Source organism: Oryctolagus cuniculus, chromosome 2, assembly GCF_964237555.1.
Source record: "Oryctolagus cuniculus chromosome 2, mOryCun1.1, whole genome shotgun sequence".
NCBI lineage: Eukaryota > Metazoa > Chordata > Mammalia > Lagomorpha > Leporidae > Oryctolagus > Oryctolagus cuniculus.
This window is the reverse complement of record NC_091433.1, coordinates 98,203,697-98,228,777: the sequence shown is the minus strand read 5'-3', so window position 1 is coordinate 98,228,777 and position 25,081 is coordinate 98,203,697. Positions and strand designations below refer to the sequence as shown.

General features: G+C 42.5%; 1 protein-coding gene across 1 annotated transcript in view; it reads left to right on the top strand.

Annotated features, from left to right (window-relative positions):
* Positions 1–24,041, top strand: part of LOC127488447 (uncharacterized) — a 74,285-nt gene extending 50,244 nt beyond the window's left edge. The window contains exons 5-6 of the mRNA XM_070068657.1: positions 6,707–11,628; positions 23,708–24,041. Coding sequence (XP_069924758.1) covers positions 6,707–6,779 — 73 coding nt within the window. The 3' untranslated portion in view covers positions 6,780–11,628; positions 23,708–24,041. The remainder of the gene's footprint in view (positions 1–6,706; positions 11,629–23,707) is intronic.
* The last annotated feature ends 1,040 nt before the right edge of the window (positions 24,042–25,081 follow it).

The window sequence follows — 25,081 nt, the reverse complement described above, 5'->3', positions numbered from 1 at the left end:
AAGACAGAGATTGGATGAGTAATAAAGACCCTCCCAACAAAGAAAAGTCCAGGATCAGACAGCCTCACTACTGAATTCTACCGGACTTTTAAAGAAGAACTACTTACATTTCTTCTCAAACTATGCAAAACAATTGAAAGAGAGACAATCCTCTCAAACTCCTTCTATTAAGCCTACATCACCTTAATTCTTAAACTAGAAAAAGATACAGTGGAAAAAGAAAACTATAGAAAAATATCCCTGATGGGGGCCGGTGCTATGGCACACTGGGTTGATCCTCCACCTGCGGAGCCGGCATCCCATGTGGATGCCAGTTCTGGTCCCGCTTGCTCCTCTTCCAGTCCAGCTCTCTGCTCTGGCCTGGGAGGGCAGTGGAGGATGGCCCAAGTGCCTGGGCCCCCACACCCACATGGGAGACCAGGAAGAGGCACCTGGCTCCTGGCTTCAGATCAGTACAGCTCTGGTTGTTGTGGTCATTTGGAGAGTGAATCAGCAAAGGGAAGACCTTTCTCCCTTTCTCTCTCTGCACTGTCTGTAACTCCACCTGTCAAATAAAAAATATAAAAAAAAAATCCCTGATGAACATAGATGCAAAAATCCTCATAAAAAATAGCTAATTCAATCCAAATGACCACAATTCCTGGAGCTGGGCTGATCTGAAGCAAGGAGACAGGAGTTTCTCCAGGGTTTTCCACATGGGTGCAGGGGCCAAAGTACTTGAGCCATTTTCCACTGACTTCCCAGCCCATTCGCAGAGAGCTAGATCATTAGAGGAGCAGCCAGGATACAAACTGATGCCCATGTGATATGCCAGTGTGGGTGGCAGAGGCTCAATCTAGTATACCACAGCACCAGACCCCAAAAGCAATTACAGATTCAATGAGATCCCAATCAAAATATCAACAACATCCTTCTGAGAACTAGAGAAAATAATGCTAAAATTTGTAGGAAAATGCAAGAGATCCCAAATAGCTAAAGGAATCTTAAACAACAAAAAACAAAGTTGGAAGCCTCATAATACCAAAATTCAAGACCTATAAGACAGTTATAATCAAAACAGCCTGGTAATGGCACCAAAAAGTCATGTAGATGAATGAAGCAGAGTAGAATCTCCAGAAATCAATCCAAAAATCTACAACCGATTTGTGACAAATGATCTAAAAGAAATCCCTAGACAAAGAACAGTCTTCAAAAATGGTGCTGGGAAAATTTGACCTTCTCATGCAGAAAAATGAAACAAGATCTCTACCTTACAACTTATACAAAAATACAGTGCAAATGGATCAGTGATTTATATCTATGATGTGATATCATCGAATTCCTAGAGGGAAACATCAGGGAAACTCTGCAAGATATTGGCTTTGGCAAAGCCTTCTTAGAAAAGGCTTCAAGAAGCACAGACAATAAAAGTATAAATACTCAAATGGGATTACATCAAGCTAAGAACTTTCTGAACTGCAAAGTAAACATTCAACAAGATGAAGCAACTGACAGAATGGAAAAAAAATATTTCCAAACTAGGCAACTAAAAAAGGAAAATATCTAGAATCTAGAAAGAGCTCAAAAACTCAACAACAAAACAAACAATCCAGTCAAGAAATGGGCAAAGGATATAAATTGGTATTTTTCCAAGGATGGATTTTAGTTAGCAAGCAGACACATGAAAACATGCTAATAATTTCTCATGAACTTATATCCATATCATCTTAAAAAGATGCAATGTGGGGCTGGCGCAGTGGCATAGCAGTTAAATCTCCTGCCTTCAGTGCTGGCAACCCATATGGTTGCCAGTTCAACTCTCGGCTGTTCCATTTCTGACCCAGCTCTCTGCTACAAACTGGGAAAGCAGTAGAAGATGGCCCAAGTCCTTTGGGCCCTGCACACATGTGGGAGACCCAGAAGAAGCTCCTGTCTTCTGGCTTCACATCTGCACAGTTCTAGCCATTGTGGCCAACTGTGAGTAAACCAGCAGATGGAAGACCTCTCTGTCTCTGTCTCTCCTCTATTTGTGCAACTCTTTCAAATAAATGAATATTTAAAAAAAACCCGATTCATGTTGTTATTTATATGTTTTAGAGGCTTTGCAGATGTTGATTACATGTGCCATGAAAATCCATTAAAATGCAAATCATATAATAGGCAGCTCCATGTTCACTAAACTGGTAAAATTCAGTGCATGTGTTGAAAAAAAAACACACTAGCAATAAATTTGAAAAAGCTGTTAAGTATTATAAGTGGCTGTCAAAGAACTAAAAATCTGACAATGACTCATTATGTCATTAATTTAGTACATAATGCTGAGAAAATTAGAAGTATTTGTTAAAATTTCTGCTAAAATGCACTAGATTTATAATTTTTGAATGCATCTTTCCTATGTGTAATGTAGTCCTGTGCTAGTTTAGAGCATCAGAAATTTAAAATGTTGGGCTGCCGCTATGGTGGAGCAGGTTAATGCCCTGACCTGAACCACCGGCATCCCATATGGGTGCTGGTTCTATACCTGGCTTCTCCACTTCTGACCCTGCTCTCTGCTATGGCCTGGGAAAGCAGTAGAAGATGGCCCAAGTCCTTGTGCCCCTGCACCCATCTGGGAGATCCAGAAGAAGCTCCTGGCTTCAGATCCATGCAGCTCTGGCAGTTGCGACCAATTAGGGAGTCAACATCAAATGGAAGACCTCTCTCTCTCTGGCTCTCCTCTCTCTGTGTAACTCTGACTTTCAAATAAATAAATAAATCTTTAAAAAAATTAAGAAATTTAAAATGTGAAAAGTTTTTAAAAAATCTATTTATTGTGAGGCAAAATTACAGACATAGAAAGGAAGAGAAAGAGAGGTCATATATTCACTGCTTCACCCCCCAAATGACCAATATGGCTAGAGCTGGGCCAATCTGAAGCCAGGTGCCAGAAGCCAGAAGTCAGCAGCTTCCTCCAGGTCTCCCACATGGGTGCAGGGGCCCAAGGCCATATTCCACTGCTTTCCTAGGCTATTTGCAAAGAGCTGGATTGGAAGTGCAGAAGCAAGGACTCAAACTGGTGCCCATATGGGATGCTGGTGCTGCAGGTGGAGACTTAATCTACTATGCCACAGTGTGGGCCCAGTGAAAGATTTTAGGAAGACATCTTTCAAGTAGACTAGGCTGCAATATTGTAAGGTAAGGTTTAGCTTTTATTTCCCACACATCAGTTATCATCTTTTAGCAACTTTAAATATTGAATATCACACACACATATATATATATATATATGTAATTGCAGATTTTGTTGTGATTCTTTTTAATTCTTTTTTTAATGTCTGCCAATAGACCATCTTATGGATTATTATATTGATGTTAACTGTACACAATCATCAGGCATTTCCACTGTAAAATGTGTTTATGTGTACAGGTATTTTTGTGTGTATATGAATGCACATTTCATGGAGATAGGATTTTTCACAATATTACTGTCAGTGCTAACACTGATTTCAAAATTTCTGTCCTCCCCAGAGATGGCTGTCATTGAAGCAGACCACAGGGCCCCTTTTGCTGTTATGGACTGAAATGTGCCTCCCTAAAACTCAAACATTGAAGTGCTAACCACTAACATGACTCTACCTGAAGAAAGTGCTTTTAAGTAGGTCAAATGATATAAGTGTCTGTCACATTGGGAGAAAGGCTTCTGGAAAAATTGAGCCTATTAGGACCATGATCTTATATTTTCAACCTCCACAACTCTGAGAAGTAAAATTCCATGATTTAAATGATATTCTCTGTGGTATTTTCTTAGCAAATTAATACATCCTCATTTCTGCCAACATTTAGTGCAGTCATCTAGAAGGTCCTCATGATTAGCAGAGAAATATAGAAACTAAAAACTATGATTTTAGATGACCAAGTATCTACTAACACCAAAAAGATATCTCAGAAGCAACCTACTACCATCCTCCAGGACCCAGAAAAAAACAGGAATGAGTCAAGTTGTAGGGCAGTAGAAAAAAGTGAATAATGAAAGATCACTGCAGAAATAAATAAGGAAGGGGCTGGTGCTGTGGTGCAATGGGTTAAAGCATTGACCCGCTGTGCCTGCACCCCATATGGTGCTGCTATGAGACCAGCTGCTCCACTTCCAGTTCAGTTCCCTACTAATGCACCTGGGAAATTGGTGGAAGATGGCCCATGTTCTTGGGTGCTGGCACCCACATGAGAGACTTGGAAGAAGCGTCTGACCTTTCAAATAAATAAATAAATCTTCCTAAAAAAATAGAAGCAGTGTTAGCACTGTTGTACAAACAGACACATAGTTCAATGGAAAAGAATAGGCAGCTGAAATAAACTGACTTTCTACAGGCAACTCATATTTTACAAAGGAACTAAAACAGGAGAAAAAAGAATCCCTTTAGCAAATGGTCTAGAGGAAAGTGATTATCCATATGTAGAAGCCTGAAAATATACCCCAACACCTCATACACTATGTAAAAGCAACTCAAGGTGAATTAAAAGTCTAAATATAAAACAAAAAACTAAGTAAAGATAGGGGAAACTATGAAACATTAGCTTAGACAACAGTTTTGGGTAAGCTTCCAAAAGCACAAGTAACAAAAATAAAATATAAAAATTTGAGTATATCAAATTAAGATACATCTTCACAACAAAGTAATCATCAGAGTGAAGATACAACAAATAAAATGGCTGAAAACTCTGAATATGACAAAAGATTGATATCCACAACATACATATATAGAACTGGAAAAACTCCAAACAAGAAGCAAAATGTACAGTTAAGATATGAGCAAGGATCTGAACAGATGTTTCTCAGAAGAAGAAATGTAAATGGTCAAGACATATATGAACATGCCCAATGTCACTAGCCATTAGGGAAATGTAAATCAAAACCAATAGTAGACTCCATCTGTGGGAGAAGACTGCTTGGGTTTTCATTTGTGCATCAAGTGGGTTTAGAGGACCCTGTTCACCACTAGAAGGTGAAGTCTACATGGAAGTAAAGAAACCTTAATGTTTTCCTAATGGGCTTGTTAAATTCTTGACCAGTGCCTATTACTTTTGTCACAAACTTTCCAGTCTCACTAGTTTCCTTCTTCTTCCTCTTCTCTGTGGCTTGCAAAAATAGTATACCTTCTATATACTGAGGATACTTCTGTTTTGTTTTATTCCTTCTGTCTCGTGATGTTCCTCCAAGAAATCACAACCCTCAAAGTATTCATTCATTTATGCAGTCTGCAGCTTTCATGGGCTACTACATGGCAAAGTATTAGGTTAAAGGAAAGGTATATGCCAGGAACTGAGCAATGTTCACAGTGATGAAGCCATTGGGGGAATGAACCTGATGGAAGACACCCCCCCCGCCTCTCCTCCTCTCTCTCTCTGCCTCTCCTTCTCTCTGTGTGTAACTCTGATTTTCATATAAATAAATGAATCCTTAAAAAATAAATAAATAAACAAAGTAGTAACCTGATGGCAACACCTTTCTATCAGAACATGTGAAGCACTCAAACACAGTCTGTCACGGAAAGTCAGCCATAGTTTTCAAGGGCACATCTTCTATTCCACTTATGGACATCTCTGTGGGGGGGTAAGGGGCACTTATTTCTTCCCCTCTTCTTTCTTACCACTCTCACATTTATAACTTCTATAGATGCTTCCACAGTCCAGTCTCTATGAAAATGTAGAACTAATATCCTCCCATGTCAAAAATGTCATGGGTTTAAACACAGAACCCAAAATAAAACAAGTAACTGGCCTTCTTAATTACACAGTGTGGAATGTAAAATTCTCAGTGGATCACTGGGTAACTGTAAAGTACTGGGCAGAGAAAAACTGTTACTTTTCTGTATTTATGATGCTGTAATTCTCCACTTTATGCAAACTCAGATTAAAATAGCTCTAGTTAGTGGGCAGCACTGTTGCATAGTGAGTAAAGCTACTCTCTACAGAGTCAGCATCCCATATTGGTGCCAGTTGGGATCCTGGCTGCTGCACTTTCCATCCAGCTCTCTGCTGTGGCCTGGGAAAACAGTAGAAGATGGCTCAAATTGCTCATCTCCTGCACCCACCTATGAGACCTGGACAAAGCTCCTGGCTCCTGGTTTTGGATCAAAACAGCTCCGGCCATCTACCTCTGCTTCTGCCACTCTGTAACTCTGCCTTTCAAATAAATAATTTTTTTTGATAGGCAGAGTTAGTGAGAGAGACAGAGAGAAAGGTCTTCCTTCCGTTGATTCACCCCCAAATGGCCACTACAGCCAATCTGAAGCCAGGAGCCAGGTGCTTCCTCCTGATCTCCTACATGGGTGCAGGGCCTAAGCACCTGGGCCATCCTGCACTGCCTTTCTGGGCCACAGCAGAGAGCTGGACTGGAAAAGGAGCAACCAGGACAGAATCTGGCACCCCGACCGGGACTAGAACCCGGGGTGCTGGCACCACAGGCAGAGGATTAGCCTAGTGAGCCGCAGTGCCAGCCAATAAATAATTATTTAAAAAAAATAGCTCCAACCCAAAAGAAGCTCCTGGCTCCTGACTTTGGATTGTCACAGCTCCAGCTGCTGCTTCCAACTGGGAAGTGAACCATTGGATGGAAGGCTTCTCTCTCTCACCCTCTCCTCTCTCTGTGTAACTCTTCCAAAAAACTAAATAAATCTTTAAAAACAGCTCCAGTTCTTGACCCACAGTAGACTTGCATTAATTTTAGTTCACTTTTCACTTTGCAAAGGGATCAGCGGCAGGTAAAACAGTTGACAGACTTGCTAACAGGAGAAGAAAGAAGAGCTGAAGACAGAAAATGAAAAGCAGCCAAATAAATCATCAACTATGATTCCATGGACTTGTAGAAGAAATACAGCCACAACCTGAGACAAAGAGAAGTGGACCCCAACCAATACAAACCTTGAAAAGTGGATGCTCACAATTAATGAAACAGCTGCCCACTGGAAATCTCATCTAGGGAGGGAAGATGCCCTAAGTTCTGCTTCTGTAAACTCCAGTCATAAATCTGTCCCTGGCATCTCTTTTACCCACCAACCTTTGGAAATGTGGTCCTAAGTCATGTAGGCTGCCATTTAAACCCATCAATGCTGTAACAGCTAAGGTATGATGCTGATGATCCTATACACATTCTAAGAAACTTAAATTTGTTGCTCAATTCTCAGGAAATCATTCCAGCTGAGCCGGGGGCATTAATAAACTCCTTGGATCCTCCACTGTCTCTGTGCCTGTTTGAAAGAAGGGAGTTTTCCCATACCAGGTTTCCATAACAGCTTCAAATTCCAGATTGGAAAAATCTGTTAATTAAATACGGGAGAAGGATCAATCCCAAAGCTACTGCACTCACTTCACACTGCTCCCTCTGGGAAAAAGACGAACGTGCAGGGCACACCTGCGTGTGTCCGCGGGGGCCCCACCAGGAAGATGAGGTGCAGGATGAGAGCAGTGGGGCAGATCCTAGTCAGATCCTCTTTCCCACCCCTCTGCTGTCCCAGGCTCTCTGCTGAAGGCCACCCAGCCCCACCCCACAGGAACCAGCCCAGGAAACAGCTGGAGGCCGGCCACACTGCATTCTGAGACCACCCGCAGTGGGAGTCAGGCTTATTTAACTGTGGAGAGAGGAGTCTCCCACCTTCGTTCCCTGTGCTCTCAGCTGCCTGTGTGTGCAGGTTCCCAGAATGCTACCCCTCTCTCCTGTAACCACTAAATAAAGCTCCTTAGGGGCAGTTTCGGTGATGTTCCACAGGGGACAGTCCGGGCACTGGGAGCCTGGGAAGCAGAGGTGGGAGACAAAACAGCCCGGGTCCCAGCCCTGACCTCGGTGGAAGCTGCCATGATTGCTGAGAAGTAAGTGAGCCTCACTGGGAGCTGCCAGCCACCCTGGCACCCACCCTTCTCCCACACACATCCCCACCCCTTCCTGTACACTAAACCTGCTGCAGAAAGTCCCGAGAGCAGGTACCCTTTCTTCTGGACCCACGGGGAGTGAAGCGGGGAGTGCGGGGCAGAAAGAGTCCCTGGCACGTGGGACCCACAGGCGGATGATGAAGAGGGAAGAAGCAGCAGGAGGCAGGCTCAGGGTCAGCGCTCGGAAACTGCCTGGGACAGCACGTGCAGAGCAGGAGATGCAGTAAATCTGGGAGAAGGAGCAGCACAGCCCCCAGGGCTGACTCTGATCAGGGAATGAACTCCCTCTGGTCCAACTCAGAGCCCCACGGATGGGCACTAGAACTCGCATGCGCACAGGCATTCAGAAGGCAGATTACATGGAGCTCCTGGGGACTCTGGGAAATGGAGTCCAGGCTGCAGCATCCCAGAAACACCAACTGGCCCTCCCCAAGGGCTACAGGCTGGGTTGGGTGCCCATGACCAGAGGGTGTTTGCTTTCATTAAGTCCCTCCTTCCTGTCCTTCCCACCCCAAAATCTCAATGATCAGTTGCTGTTCTTCCTTTCCTGAATCAGAATCTTAAAGAGTGACACCCACTGCGCTACTGACCCCAAATCCTGGCTCCCTCATAACCTCTGTCTCATCCAGAAAAATCTTATTTACTGCCTTGTTCCTGGAAACTTCTCCCGAATCATAGATGACTATGAATACAATGTAGCTTTTAACAGAGGTGTAGAAGGCCTGGTTTAACATCCACTTTTGAGATTACAGTTTTTATTTATGTTTTATTGATGTTTATAGTTCTTTAATATTTATTTATTTATTTATTTGGACGTCAGAGTTACACAGAGAGAGAAGGAGAGGTAGAGAGTGAGGTCTTCCATCCACTGATTCACTCCCCAAGTGGCAGCAGTGCCACAGTGCTGATCCCTTATAGTTCTTTTCAAATCACTTTACACAGTCTTTTAATTCACCAAGTACAGAGACAGACAAAGGAATGGGACACAGAGCTAACATAGCTGAGTATTCAGGGAGACAGGTTAAGGGGTTAAATGCCTTGCATCATATAATTTATTCCTTAGATTAATTCTGGGGACAGTATTCTATGGAGTTTACAAAGCAAAAACTGAGTGGAAAGAGTTTATAAATTGCCCATGGTAATATCATTAAAAAGTCTAAGCTAAAAAGCAATCAAGGGGCCAATGCTGTGGCATAACAGGTAAAGCCACTGCATGCAGTGCCGGCATTCCATATTGGGTGCTGGTTTGAGTCCTGGATGCTCTACTTCCGATCTGGCTCTCTGCTATGGCCTGGAAAAGTGGTGAAAGATGCCCACATCCTTGGAACCTTGCACCAGTGTGGGAGACCTGGAAGAAGCTCCTGGCTCCTGGCATCATATGGGTAAAGCTCCAGCCCTTCCAGCCAATTTGGGAGGGAACCAAAAGATGGAAGATCTCTCTCTCTCTTTCTCTGTATTTTTCTTTCTCTTTGCTTTTCCTACTCTATAACTCTGACTTTCAAATAAATAAATAAATCTTTTATAAAAAGCAAATCAAAATATAATACTGGTTTTAAAAGAAATCTTTCTTTTGTCTTGTGGCTCAGTTTCTAAAATCTCAGATTTGTCATAGGGAAAAAAATGTGAAAGAGAGGAAGAGTACCCAGAACAATAATTTACACTATAGAGAAGCATGTAGGATTACAACTTTTCTAGAAAAAAAAGGAGATTCAAAGTTGCTATTATTTGATGGTTATTTTTTCTTATTTTTAATATCAAGATAGCATATAAATATTATGCAGTCCTAGGTATTTGTGTGTTTTTTGGTACGTTTTATTTTTTAAGCAGAAATTTAAAGAGATAACTGGGTAACATGGAGTTCTATGTTTCTGATTACTTCTCTCAATTAGAGATCATGGGATTAGAGTTGGTGCTGGATTAAGAATGCTTAAATCTTTATCCACTGACTTCACACCAATATTTACTATGTTACAATATTCTTTGGGTAGATTGCTCTTTCTTGCCAGACTGTAAACTTCATGGGGGCAAGAAACGTATTTGCTTTGACACTAAAACTCAGCATCTTGACAGAGTCAGTCTTTTGGTTGAATGAATAAATTATATAAAAATTAAATAATATTTCTACCCTCCAAGAACTGCCTAATAGAGGAGACAAGGAAATTGAAATGTATTTCATAACTTTCACTATTAGGTGAATATATAATTTGTTGTTCTGACACAAGTTTGATCATAAAAAGGGCATATTAATAATTACACAGAGTTGAAGTGTATAAACAGGAACCAGCTAGGGCCAAGCAGGTTAAATGTTCACCCTAGGTATTATAAATGTTCACCCTAGGTATTCCACATCAATAGAAGAAGGGGAAGGAAGAGGGTACGGAGTGCAGGAGGGAGGGTGGTTATGGTAGGAAGAATCACCATGTTCCTAAAGTTGTAATTATGAAATGTATGTAGTTTATATTCCTTAAATCAAAGGTTTCAGGGGGAAAATAGAATCTATTTTTGGTAGATATTATAGCTTTTACCAAGATACTAAGAGAAATGTGTGAAATTCTATTTTTTTTAAATATTTATTTTATTGAAAGAGTTACAGAGAGAGGTAGAGCCAGAAAGAGATCTCCCAACCTCTGATTCACTCCCCAAATGACTGCAATGGCCAGAACTGAGCTGATCCAAAGCCAAGAGGCAGGGTCTCCCACATGTGTGCAGGGACCCAAGGACTTGGGCCATCTTCTGCTTTCCCAGACCGTAGCAGAGAGCTGGATCAGAAGTGGAGTAGCAGAACTCAAACCACCGCCCATATGGATGCCAGCACTGCAGGTGTGGCTTATGCGCTACACCACAGCCCTGGCCCCCCTACAATGTTTCTACTTAGTAAAACCACATATTTACACTAATGGGGTATTTCCTGGAAAGCTATGCAGGAAGGTCGGGTCCTAGAAACTGAGACCCTGCTTCCCACATGCAAATCAAGGAGGAACTGACAATCCTGGAAACGACAACTCCTCACCTGCATGTACACCATACACAAGCACTGTATCTCCCTGGTTACATCTTGTCCCCACTGCCCGATTGAGGGAGACGTGGGGCTGCCATGAAACAGCTCCTCACAGAGGGCTCTGAGGCTGAGACATCTCTTTGAACAGGGAAGGGGCCTACCAGGGCAGACCACATCTTCTAGACCACAAGGAACCCAGGAGTGTGCTGTGGGGACATTGAGATCGGACCCACAGGTTCCAGAGACGACCTCTAGGAGCCTGCATCCTGCCAGCAGGTACCACCAGCTTCCCCTTCCCCCACTCTGGGCACCTGGCCCCACACACCATTGCCAGGCATATGAGATGGGCTGTATTGGGTGGAAAAGGTCAGAGAACAGCGGATGCTGCACTAGCTCCTGAGTCTCCAAGTGGCAGAGGCCCCTCCTTGGACCTCTCTCCTCCAGGAATCTGGAACTCTATGGTGTGATTACGTGGCAGTGACTCCACCGCGCCAGATTGGACAGCTCACATAGCCGTCAGCACGCAGGACACAGAGGACTCAACAAATCAGCATCTTTACAGCAGGGACAGGAAACTCCAGGCTGCTCCAGATGGTAGAGAGGTGAGGCCTGGGTTCAGGGGCCAAGGGCCTCCTCTAGGCTGCACCCTTTTACCAGCGGGATCCTGCCACCTGCTGGGACCCTCCTGCCTCCCCACGGGTCTTCATTAGAGGATCCTACCTGGAGGCTGCAGTAACCTGCTTAAGGTGAGGTAGAGAGTAATGGTTATTTATTGGCTTTGGTCTTTTACATTTTCTTCATATTTCTGACTCATCTCTGTGGGGTTTTTAATACTGATATTAAGAATGTTTCCACACATTACATAATTCAATCCTTTTTTTTTACCTCTCTCCTGTTCATATTTGTTTCCTATTCTGCTTCTTGACTTTTAATATTATTTTCTATTTGTTTCTTGCTAGTACTTAGTAATTAGTGGATTTTATACATTAATCTTTCCAGTAATATTGTTGAATTTGAGTATCAGTTGTATTTATTTTTAGATTTTATGAATTATCTATGTATTTAAGTGTCATCCTATATAATTATGTGTGTATATACACACACATATATTTATATATACCATTTTATCCTTAGAAATTGATCTTTACACATTGTGTTTCCTTTTTGCTGTTTTATTTCCTTGGCTACCTTTTGGATCAGCGCGGTGCGCCGGCCGCAGCGCGCCAGCCGCGGCAGCCATTGGAGGGTGAACCAATGGCAAAGGAAGACCTTTCTCTCTGTCTCTCTCTCTCACTGTCCACTCTGCCTGTCAAAAAAAAAAAAAAAAAAAGAAAAGAAATAGTAGTGCCCTCCTGGTCTAGGCTTACTTCCAGTGAAAAAGTTCTCAATGATCCTGTATTAGTTGTGTTAATTCTTTTAGGTTGCTTTTAATCTTGATCAGATTGAAGAATTTACTTTCTGCTTGTTTTTACTGATAGCAAGTTTTTTTCCACTGGATATTGAACTTTATTAAATGTTTTCAACATGTAATCTAAACAATCATGTGATTTTCTTTTTGCATTTTTCAGCTACTTGGGTAACTTCTTTGGGAATCTCGACAACTCTCGTATTTTTACTGTTTCTTGCTTGTAATCAACTTACTAGGTTTTCCTATGTGATTTCATTTATTATAATAATCCTTTGCTTAGAATATTTCTATCTCTTTATGAAAGGTATGCTTTTAAAAATTGTTTCACATACTGGTACACATGCATCATCATCAATGTAATTCTCATTTTCCAAAAATAAGTTTAAAAATATTGTGTGCTTATTTCCACTTTGCACAGGTCTGGGAAACATATGTTTGTTTTTTCTTCCCTAGAAGTTTGGAATACACCTGTAAGCATGGACCAGAAATTTTGATTAACTTTTTTGTTGGTTCTAGTTTTCAAAATGTGATTCAACTTATTTGGTTTATGTAGGAGTTTTCCTATTTCATGTTATGTTTTTGTTGCGGGAATTTCATTTTCAAAATATGGTAGATTTTGATGTGTGTAGTCAGATTTTACTCCTAAGAATTTGACACATTTCCTTTAGTAGGATAGTAAAGGCTATAATTTTTACTAAGGAATGATTGTGTTTTAATTTCTGAAATAGGTTATTTGTGTGATTTTTACCATTGTTTCCTTAATTGCTTTTATTAGTTTTATTAACTTTGTTAACATTTCTTTAAAAATCATTATATCTTTGTTTATTTGCTTGTGACTCTTACTTTTATAGAATTTAATAATATCTGCTATTATCTTTTTCTTGCTTGAATTCAATATTTTTTGAGTTTTTTAATAATTCTTGATGAGGAAGCCGTAATGACTGCTTTTCAGTGTTTTATTCTAACATAATCATTGAAGGCCATGGATTATCTCTAAGCACTGATTTATTGCATCCTCTTTTTCCCTAATGTGTTTTCATCCCCTATATGAATAGGACCTGTTTGTCTCCTAGTGTCCCCAATCCAATGTATTTGAAGCCATCAGTGGCTACATGTATCTTCATTTCTGAACCTGAAACCCATGTTCTGATTGGTAAATTATCCCTTGATCCATTAGAGACCCATTCTTTATTATTATATGGATGTAATCACAGCATAGCAACTACCCCTCCAGAGCCCTCTGCTTTCCCCAGGGGCATGTGTGTGTGCCATCTGTTGAGCTTGTGTGTTCCATGAGGTCAGAGGCTGTGGCTGCCTTGTCCACCACTCTGTACCCTCAGAGCCTGGCACCTAGAAACCTCAGAATAAATATTGAGTAGATGCCTTGTGGCTGACCATTGGCTATGCAATGGTGTACTTTGTCTTTTTCTATAACAAATGATTCTCAAAGGTCAGAAGTAAGAAGTTGAAAATAGGAGAGATTAAATAAGAGTGGTGACACGGTTCCCACTGACCTGTGCATATGCAGTCGTGGTTATGCCTAGATTTCAGATCTTTTTCAGAGTGTTTTTCCCTCTGCTCTTAAAAGAAAACTGGAGATTCTTGTGCAGTTATCAGGCAGAATGAAAAAAAAAAAAAGTATGGGAAGAAGAATTCAGAAGGAAAATTATAAGCATCATCTTCCCTATGGAAATAATAATAACAGAAATAATAGTAAGTTTAAATTATATTGTATGTTTTCTGTCGGGGCACCGGATTCTGTCCTGGTCACTCCTCTTCCTGTCCAGCTCTCTGCTGTGGCCCGGGAGGGCAGTGGAGGATGGCCCAAGTCCTTGGGTCCTGCACCCGCAATGGAGACCAGAAGCACCTGGCTCCTGGCTTCGGATCAGCGTGGTGTGCCAGCCACAGTGGCCATTGTGGGGGGTGAGCCAACAGAAAAGGAAGACCTTTCAATCTGTGTCTCTCTCTCACTGTCCACTCTGCCTGTCAAAAAATAAAATAAAAAGATTAAAAAAAATTTAAAAATTATATTGTATGCTTTCTGCCCACTGTACGTTGCTCTTTAATTAATCCTCATAAGGAACCTATGAGATGGATATTATTATTGTGCTCACTAGTGGGGAAATAATAGAACTTAGAAAATTGAAATAACTTGTCCAAGCTGGTAGGTGGAAAATCTGGAATTGTATCCCAGGTCTTTCTGAGTTCACTGCTTAACCACTAGTTCTTGGTGGGTTCAACAGTTAAGGGCAAAGTCCAAGCCTCATTCATTTTTGTTCATGTCCACACCAAGCTCAAGGCCATGTATGCCAACATGGAGAGAGTAAATATTTATTGATTCAAAAATACAGATAAGCAAAGGCACTGGGCCAGGGTTATTTTACTGGAAAACAGAGCCTGCAAGAAAGGAAACTCCAGAGCCAACTGAGAGCTAGCCTTGTGGCACAAGAAGTCTTGTATCCTATGGGAGAAAGACTTTATCATTAAGTGTGCTTGGAATTCACAGCATCAAGTTAAAAGAACATTCTAAAGTGGCAATAAGGATGATAAATTATAGGAAAGAGCTGGAAGGTTCCTAAAGGTCTTTTGCACTTTTCCAAGTCCTTGTTTTGTTCCAAGGACTATGCTACAGGCCAGTTGGGATAAATACTCACAATGGTGCATGAGTAGATGACCTTCATAAGCCAAGTAAATCAAGCCAGAATTATTATAGATCTTTGCAGTGCTTGCATTCATATCTTTAGGCCTTATCTCTTTCTGTCTTAGAGAGCCAGCTCCTGCTGAGCAGGGCTGCTAATTCAAGTCTTTGCATAATCACCTTGTGGCTCCCTCCTCTACCTTTCCATCCAAATGTTTTGCAGGGTGCATCTCGATCCTTCTCAGAATGCTGTCTCATCTTCTTTCCTGACATTTAAAGAAAACTGAAGAAAGTGAAAGCGTAAATGAGAAAATGAGTAAGCGGTTTCACATCAGAACTCAAACTCACTTCCAGCACAGCTTAGAGTTAGTTCCTTTCCAGATACCTTTGAATCTCATGTTCAGAACCAGATCTTGTGAATAATTTGTTTATTGTCTATTTATTGCTTGGATGCGTGCATGAATGAATGTCCCCTAATATTTCTTTAGAGGATATTTAATGAGTAACATGTTGTGATAGAATCCTGCTCACCAAGCAGAGTAAGAGAACCTGTTTGTTTGTTTGTTTTTGACAGGCAGAGTTAGACAGTGAGAGAGAGAGAGACAGAGAGACCATTTGTTCACCCCCAAATGGCCACTATGGCCAGCGCCACACTGATCTGAAGCCAAGAGCCAGGTGCTTCCTCCTGGTCTCTCACACGGGTGCAGGTGCCCAAGCACCTGGGCCATCCTCCACTGCCTTCCTGGTCCACAGCAGAGAGCTGGACTAGAAGAGGAGCAACTGGGACAGAACCAGTGCCCCAACCAGGACTAGAACCCAGAGTACTGCCACCACAGGTGGAGGATTAGCCTAGTGAGCCATGGTGCCGGTGAGAACCTGGTTTAAATCTCATACCAGCAGGCTTGGGTTACATAATGAAGAAACTGAAAATCACCCTTACAAATAATTAAATGGAGTTTTGATGACCTTTCCAAAAAGTTTAATATTGATAACTTCTCGATAAAGGGTCTTTTAGGTAGCATTCACTTAAGAGAAGATGAATTAAAAGTCTTCCAAGTGTAAAGGAACTTCAAAACATTTGTGGAAAAATGTAATTAAAAGGGAAGTTGGTTTTAGTGCAAGACATCTGTGAAGTCCATGAATACTTGCTTCATGATACACACTTTTTGCAACTTGGTGGAGTCTCCCTCTTTCACCTGCATAACCTCACAATACCTCAGATCAAACAGATCCCAAAGCCGAAAATTTGTCCAGAGAAGACTCTGTTCCTCCATCTTCATTTTCCCCTTTGCTGTGGCTCCATTCTCTGATCGCCAGACTTTAAACACAGCTGTCATCTTGGCTTGTAGTCAGGTAGTTATGAAGACTTTTTTCTCTACAGCCTCTCCCTTCCCTTCCCTTCCCTTCCCTTCCCTTCCCTTCCCTTCCCTTCCCTTCCCTTCCCTTCCCTTCCCTTCCCTTCCCTTCCCTTCCCTTCCTTCCTTCCCCTCCCCTCCCCTCCCCTCCCCTCCCCTTCCCTCCCCTTCCTTTCTACTCCCTATAACCCAAAACTTTAGGTCCAGTCCTTCTGTTCTCAGATTCTGCTATTTCATCAAGAATTCAAGTTGTCTCCTTGTCTAGTTTTCTCTCTCTACCAGCAGCTTTGAACTGAATTGTGTGCCCTGCCCTAACCCCATGTGACTGCTTGGAGATAGGGTGGGCCTTTGGGGAAGTAACTGCGGTTCATTGAAATCCTGGGGGTGGGTTTCAGGATTTCAGTAGGACTGGTGTCCTTCCTGGAGAAAGAAGAAATACCAAAGACAACTCTTTCTCAGCTTGCACACAGACAAGAGGCCTCACCAGAAGCCAACTTTCCCAGTGTCAGGGTCTGAACTTCTAGCATCCAGAACTGTTATAAGTTAAATTTCAGTTGTTGAGGCCACCTTGTCTGTGGTATTCATGCCAATCCTAACAAACAGGTGATGCCCAGTGTTCTGAGTTAGACGTAAAGAACAGTAAGTGGATCTTATGCTTGTACGGCTTCCAGCACCTCCTCACTGACCTGTGAGCCCAAACTCCTTACCTTGGCACCTGATGCCATCTTCCCAGCCATCCTGCCTTATCTGCCTGGCCTGTGGGCTCTCCCATTGCTTTTTGCACACAGTCAGCTCCAGTGATTTCATTGTCCTCAAAACACGCTTGGCGTATTCTGGAGCCACAGTGAAGCACGATGCCTTTGGGGAGCTGCCATAGTTGCCGCAGCTAAAGGATGAGTCACAGGTGAGGGGACAGCAGGATGTGAGGGAGAGGAGGTGCCTCGCTGACCTAGCCATTTCCTCCCTTTCCCCCATGTCAGCAGAGTCCTCTCTGAGTTTGGGACAGTACATATGCCAGATCCAGAGCCAAGAGTGACATCTAAGCTGGGAGTAAGCAAGTGCTTTCTTGCAAGGGTCCGATGAACGTGGGCCCTTTAGGCTTTGTGGAAATAGTAGACTCTGTCCCAACTCTGCAGTTCCAGCAGGAGGGTAGCCATGGGCAACAAAGGAGCAATGAGCTCTGCTGTGTTCCAAGAGAGCTTTATTTCAAATAAATAAATAAATAAAATAAAAAGGTGTTGGGCTAGATTGAGCCTGGAAGGCGTCATTTGCCATTCCCTGATCTCTGATTGGACAGTCCCAGGCTAGTGACACAGCTGATTTTCTGAATCAAGTCTGGCCAACTTTCAGATTTTTTAGTATACGAAGGGGAGAAAATGGAACTGTTTTAAGCTCTTGCTATTTTGGAAGGTGTAGGCCTTAGACTAATAGAATGAGTATCACCTGCTGGCTTGTCAGAAATGTAGAATCTCAAGCCCACCCCACCCAGGTCTCCAACCAAATGTGCATTTTAATAAGAAGCCCTAGTGGTTGGCAGCTACACTGGGGCTTGGGAAGTGCCTGTTGAAGCTGCTGTTGATTACATGGCCTGCTGCTTGCAGCTGAAAGCATATACTCATTACAGCTGACAGGGTACCTGCTTTGCTGAGGACTTGGCTTTGTTCTGAAGGACATTAAAGTGTTTTAAATGGGAAGTGAGATACTCAGACCTGTATTTATTTATTTGCATAATCTCATAACTCTTAGAAAACAATAAACTTTTAAAAAAAATTATTATGTGTCTTTACTTATTCCCCCTCCCAAGAAACCTTTTATTTAAGGAACACAATCTTCATACACTTCACAAGTACAACTCTAGGAATACAGTGATTCTCCCTACCATAGCCAGCTTCCCACCCACTCTCCCAGCCCTCTTCCTCCTCCCTCTCCCACCCCCACTCCCATTCTCCACTAAGATCCACTTTTGATTAACTTTATACACAGAAGACCAACTCTATACCAAGTGAAGAGTTCAACAATTTGCATGAAAATAACAACAGCAACAATAGCAAAACTGTTCCTCAACAGTGAAGACAAGAGCTGGAAAACCATAAACCTCTGAAACTCAAAGCATACACCAAAGAAACAGTGCTGTTATTTATCCTACTTTTCAAAGACCAGCCAACTAGATGCTTTAGTACTGCCACACCATCAGCTGGAATTTAAGAGCAGCTTCTTCTGTAAGATCTGCTCTTCTGCCCAGGCCCCAGGAGGCTTCACTATTTCTCACTTACTCTTGGGAAAAAAATAAAAGTGGCTGATTGGGGGGTGGGGATAGAGGGGGCACTTGGCAATAGTTAAGACAGTACTTGGGATAGTCCCATCCCGTATTGTAGGCCTTGGGTTTTGGTTCTAGCTCTGCTCCCTTTTCCAGCTTCCTGCTGATGTGTGCCCTGGGAGGTAGCAGGCAGTGGCTCAAGGGCTTGTCACCCATATGGGAGACTTAATTGGAGTTTACACTTCCTGGCTTCATCCTGGCCCAGACCTGGCTGTTGTGGGCATTTGTGGAATGAATGGGTGGATGGCCACATCTGTGTTTGTCTCTGTCTCTCAAAGAAGTAAATAAATAAATAAAATTTAAAATTGGTTTGTAAGCTATAATTACTCCAGTGCTATATTTTGTAACCACAGACTAAGAAAGCTTTATTTTTAGTTGTATCCAACACCACCGCCACCAATCTTGGATGATCTATGTTCTGAATGTATCTTTGCCTCTCCCATAAGAATACAAGCTATTTAAGCACAATCATATTTTAAGATTTTTGCAATCTTTTCCATAAGCCTTGCAAAGTGATCTGCATTCAGTAGATTCCTGGCAAATGTAAAATCAATTTTAAAAATACAAAAGTCACCATATATTGCTTCTCCAAGTTTGTTAAACAATACTTAAATGGGATAAGCATCCTGAATGCATTGTTTATATCTATGTTAAAGCCGATAGAGTCCAAAGGATTCAAATATTATGAACTCTTTACAAAATAGGCCTTTCCATATTCTTTATGTTTGGGTTCTAACAACCCAGGGATGGTTTTATAAAGAATTATGTACAAATATTTGCTTATAGGGTGCCTCATTTATCAAGTCACCACATCTTCCTGTGGTTCATCTTTGCTAAAACACAAACAAGCACCACCTCTTACACAGTTTCCCAGAGCACTTGGCTCATACTCATGTAGCAGTCGTAACTTCTTGATAAATACTTGCTCAGTGACTCTGTACAATACCCTAGGAATGGGGAGATTATTATCTCCTATTATTGTTGAGGCAACTGGGGCACAGTGTGTTGATGTCAAGTGACTTAGGATCACATGCCTAGAAATTTGGTGGCAGTAGGAGGGGAGTCAAAACTCAAGCCCCACCCACTGAGTCCTGGAGTCTGCTTAGAATCACCACAAACAAGTCTTTGATCCATCAAAGGCCAACCTCTCACCAGCCTCTACCCTCCTTTTTTTTTTAAAGATTTATTTTATTTATTTGAAAGAGTTACAGAGAGATGTAGAGTCAGAGAGGTCTTCCATCTGCTGGTTCACTCCCCAGTTGGCTGCAGCAGCCAGAGCTGCACCATCTTAAGCCAGGAGCCAGTAACTTCTTCCAGGTCTTTCATGGACTTGGGCCATCTTCCACTGCTTTCCCAGGCTATAGCAGAGAGCTGAATCGGAAGAGGAGCAGCCAGGACTAGAACCAGTGCTTCAGGCCAGCCACAGCACCAGCCCCTCTACCCACTTTTCCTCTGCAGGTAAAATCATTGGCTAGGATTTTTATGTGACAAATAATTTATACTAAGTCCAAGATATATTGAAAATAAAGCCGGCACTGTGGCTCACTAGGATAATCCACCTGCGGCGCTGGTACCCCAGGTTCTAGTCCCAGTTGGGGTGCCAGATTCTGTCCTGGTTGCTTCTCTTCCAGTCCAGGTCTCTGCTGTGGCCCAGGAAGGCAGTGTAGGATGGCCCAAGTCTTTGGGCCCTGCACCTGCATGGGAGACCAGGAGGAAGCACCTGGCTCCTGGCTTTGGATTGGCTCAACACGCCAGCCAAAGCGGCCATTTGAGGGGTGAACCAATGGAAGGAAGATCTTTCTCTGTCTTGCTCTCTCATTAACTCTCCCTGTCAAAAAAGAAAGGAAGAAAAAAAAGAAAGAAAATAATGCGTTAGGAGCCACTCTATGGTCAAGTTCCTTAACTGAAGATTTCTACATTTAAAGCCCTTTCCCAGTAGGCATTAATGACTTGATCTGACATTATAATACTGGAAAATACCACAGAAATTAAGTTATAATTTTTAAACATTTTTTTTCTTTGCAGTTATTGCATTAGAAAGCTTTCCTTCATCATTTCAGAGTCCACAGTGAACATTATTGAAAGACACCTGAAATTATGATCTTATTTTTCTACCTAAATTCCAGATAGTTTGTTACAAAGCATCTAACCATATCCAAACAGCACAATGTAAAGCATGGAACAACATTTCAATGACTGAGAAGTATGGACAGCCAGATGAGAATACTGAACTTAGTGGGTCGTTTGTCTGAATAATTCTGTTTGTCCCAGTTCATGCAACAATTCAACTCTTACTTCTCCCTGGCTTCTAATCTTGAGTCTAATGTTTTCTTTTTTTTTTTTTTTTGGACAGGCAGAGTGGACAGTGAGAGACAGAGACAGAGAGAAAGGTCTTCCTTTGCCGTTGGTTCACCCTCCAATGGCCGCCGCGGCTGGCGTGCTGTGGCCGGCGCACCGCGCTGATCCGATGGCAGGAGCCAGGAGCCAGGTGCTTCTCCTGGTCTCCCATGGGGTGCAGGGCCCAAGCACCTGGGCCATCCTCCACTGCACTCCCTGGCCACAGCAGAGAGCTGGCCTGGAAGAGGGGCAACCGGGACAGAATCCGGTGCCCCGACCAGGACTAGAACCTGGTGTGCCGGCGCCGCTAGGCGGAGGATTAGCCTAGTGAGCCCTGGCGCCAGCCTGAGTCTAATGTTTTCAAAGTCAGCATGACCTCTGAAAAATTACAAATCATCTATAGTAGAGTCTCTCTCTCCTCCAAGTTATTACAACTATGACTTTGTACTGAGCAAGTTGACACCAAAGGATTAGTTGACATATGCCTTGAAACCTTACAACTGTTCCTAGAGATTTCCAGCCCCCCCCCCCCCATTTTAAAAAGCAGGAGTCATTAACTATTTTTAAATGGCAGTGTATTAACCTAGGTAAGTTTATAGGAAAAACGTATGGCCCTACTTCAAACTGTTGCTAGCAGAAATTTCAGACTTTAGCAAAGAGAGATGGTCTTCCGCAAATCAGTTACTCACCAATAATTTCTGGTGTGTGAGTTCCTTTGGGTGTGTGAGTGAAGTTCTTTTAGGTTGATTGGTTGTTCAACAGCTTTTACTCCTGGCATCATTTTGCCCTCTACTCCTTCATTTTTTCCCTCTTGTCAAAGTCCTTTCTTCTGGGAAATTCCTCTTACACTCACCCAGTTGCTCAAGCCAGGAAGCCAGGCTTATCCTCTAAATATAATCAATAATCAAGTCTTACAGAGTACAAATTCAAAAGGGACCTCAAATACAATTCCATGTATGCTTTCCACTCTGCCCCCAATTGACAGCATTAGCATTTCTCTTTTTATGAATATCTACCCCTAAGGAGCTTGGAGTATTGCAGTAGCTTCTTAACCATCTCTATCTACTTCTGCCCCTCATCTGTTCTTTACACATAAGCCAAAGTGGAATATGTTGCTCCATTGTTTAAATCCTCTGAAGGCATCCTGTTGACCTTAGAACAAAAGTCAGCCACATGCATGATCTGGCTTTTCTCCAGCTTCATCGAGACCTCTCACAGTACTCCAGTCAGGCTGGACTCCTGACCGGCTCTCCAATGTGCTAAAATCTTTTCTATCTTGAAATCTTCTCCTTTACTTTCACCTCTGCCAAGAAATCCACCCACTGGTCCTTGGCTTTTTTGACACATACTTTAGACCTTAGTTCCAATATTACTACCTTAAGAGATCCCTTTAACTTAGGTTTCTAGGTGCCTTACCTTCTTCTCATAACAGCTTGCTCAAAGAATAGATTTGTGTTTGTGTGTTTCTGTGTTTTTCTCCTGCCTCTCTCAAAAGGTTATAATCTCCATGGAGCCAAGGACAATGACTTTCAATTGATCACCTAACCTTGGGTTGGGTTCATGGTATGCCCTCAGTCATTATTTGTGGAATGAGTGAATCAATATAATTTGTAGTAATGAACATTGCATGGAATACAAAATGCATGTTTCTTTGAAAAACAAAATAAAATTGTTCATGGATTTTTTTGACAGGCAGAGTGGACAGTGAGAGAGAGAGAGAGAGAGACAGAAAGGCCTTCCTTTTTCCATTGGTTCACCCTCCAATGGCTGCTGTGGCCAGCATGCTGCAACCAGCACACTGCACTGATCTGAAACCAGGAGCCAGGTGCTTCTCCTGGTCTCCCATGTGGGTGCAGGGCCCAAGGACTTGGGCCATCCTCCACTGCACTCCCGGGCCACAGCAGAGAGCTGGCCTGGAAGAGGGGCAACTGGGACAGAATCCGGCGCCCCGATCGGGACTAGAACCCAGGGTGCTGGTGCCACAGGTGGAGGATTAGCCTACTGAGCCACAGTGCCTGCCATTCATGGATTCTTAAAGATAATTGACAGCTCTGCAGCAAGTTCTTGTGGGTTACCTCACATGTTAACACAGAACTTGTTCTGTGAAATGCATCAGTAGAAATGGAAAGATTAATATATTTGAGAGGCTTTGTGGTAAAAAATTACCCTGAAAAAATATGTCAACATGAAAACCAAAGCCTACTGTAAACAACAAAAATCAAAAAAAACTGTGCTTAATTACAGCCTGTTGTAGCAATGTCACAGACCTGCACTGTCGTGGCATACCATGGCTTCCTCCAGCATAGCAGAAGAGCAGCAGCAAGTCTGATATATCTCTTCCGGGGCCAGCACAGGAGATTTTCTGGCCTATGAAAATTGTCCTGTATGTCAGAAGTGACACTCATGCATGCAGTCATTATAGTCAGCATGTTGGACATCTCCCACTCTGGTTGCAAATTTTGAGCTAAGGCTGTCTTACACACTTGATAGTGGCTAAAACATTGTAATCCTAAACACTCTAGTGCCAGACCAGTTGGCACTTTCTGTAGCTTTCCTCAATGTTACTTTTCTATGCAGAGCACATTTGTAAGGACCTTTGCATATCTCATCTAATCTGACTCTCAAAGAAGGTATTGTTATACCTAATTTGTTGCTTGTTATAGTTAGTTAATATACTATTGTCTCTTGGCTCCAAGCAAAATCTCTATTTTTTGCTGCAGGTCTGGCACTCTGAAAACCTTTTAGGGTTTTTTCCTTGTTTTCCTTGTAGGGTTGCACGATTCTGCCCAAAAGGACCTTGTAGAGATATTGGAAGGCAGGAGGAAGAGCAGGAACTTGATTCTCCCAAGTGCATATCATTCCTGGCAGAGCAAGTGTTTCTTCACCAGGCAGAAGTCCTGCTCATTTTAGCTTCCAGCTTCTTTGTGCTCTTCCTGAACCAGCCGCATGTCCCCACAGCAGAACATCAGCAATACTGGAGCTGCTTCTCCTCTTCAGAGGTTTGAAATGCCATGATACAACTCTCTCCAGCTGACTTATTCACTTGAAGGTAGAACCATACTGCAGTACTTTTTCAATAAATGTTGAGCATGTATCTAATCCAATTATGGTGAAAATGGGACTAAAATGTTTTCATGGTGTTATTATTGTGAATAAGCTCCATATGTGCCAAGATAGGCTCTAATTGCCCCTCTGCTTGTACCATGACCATGGAACTGCCTGTGAGGCATCTCAGACCTCTGTCTGCCTCTGCTAGTGTGAACTGGCAGGAGCACACCCTTCTTCTCCATGGAAGCTAGCAAGAGATTCTGTCCATACAGCACACAGTTGCACACGAGGGTACGGACATAGCATGGTAGCGCCAGGTGGTTAACTAGATAATCCAAATTGAACTTATCATGACATGGAGTTAAGGGAAATATTTATAAAGAATTGTGGACTTCTGAAAAATATGTCCATAGATCTCTAGGGCTCTGTGAATCCCAATCGTATTTATCAAATGTGTGGGCAGTACTTACTATGTGAGCACTTTCCTAAACACATTATAACTGTAGGTTCAGTTAAGCCTCATAATAATGATATGAGGTAGGTACCACTAGTATCTACATTTTCAGAGATGAGGAAACTGAGGCACAGTGAGATGACATAACCTTTCCAAGGTCACAGCTTCACATGGTGGAGCTGCAGTTCAAGCACAGGAAGCTCCAAAGGTCATGCCTGTAAGTTCTTGATTGTGCTGAGAATCATTCCTCATTTTGACAGGCTGATCACTCTGAAATTCAACTCAGGGTCCCCAGTTGTGTAGCTAACAGGTGGCAGGAGCTTTGTTAACTCTGGATTTCCTAGCAGAAGATAAGACAGGTAAGGCAACATGGAGTCCCCACACTCTGACTCTTACCAAAGTCAAAAGGTGTGGTGAGTGGAGCTCAGGACCTCACAGACATCTTGACTCATTATTGAGCTGTTTCTCTTAGGATCTCCCCCATTGTCTGCCACACAAACACATCTCAAATACTTTGGAAACTGTCTCAGAGCAGACTTAATGATACAACAAGTTTCCACACCTGGAATGAAAGCTGACTTCATTTTCCTTTGGTCTCTTTACTTTATAACATCTTCAGTCTCACAGGGGTGCCTATCCCTG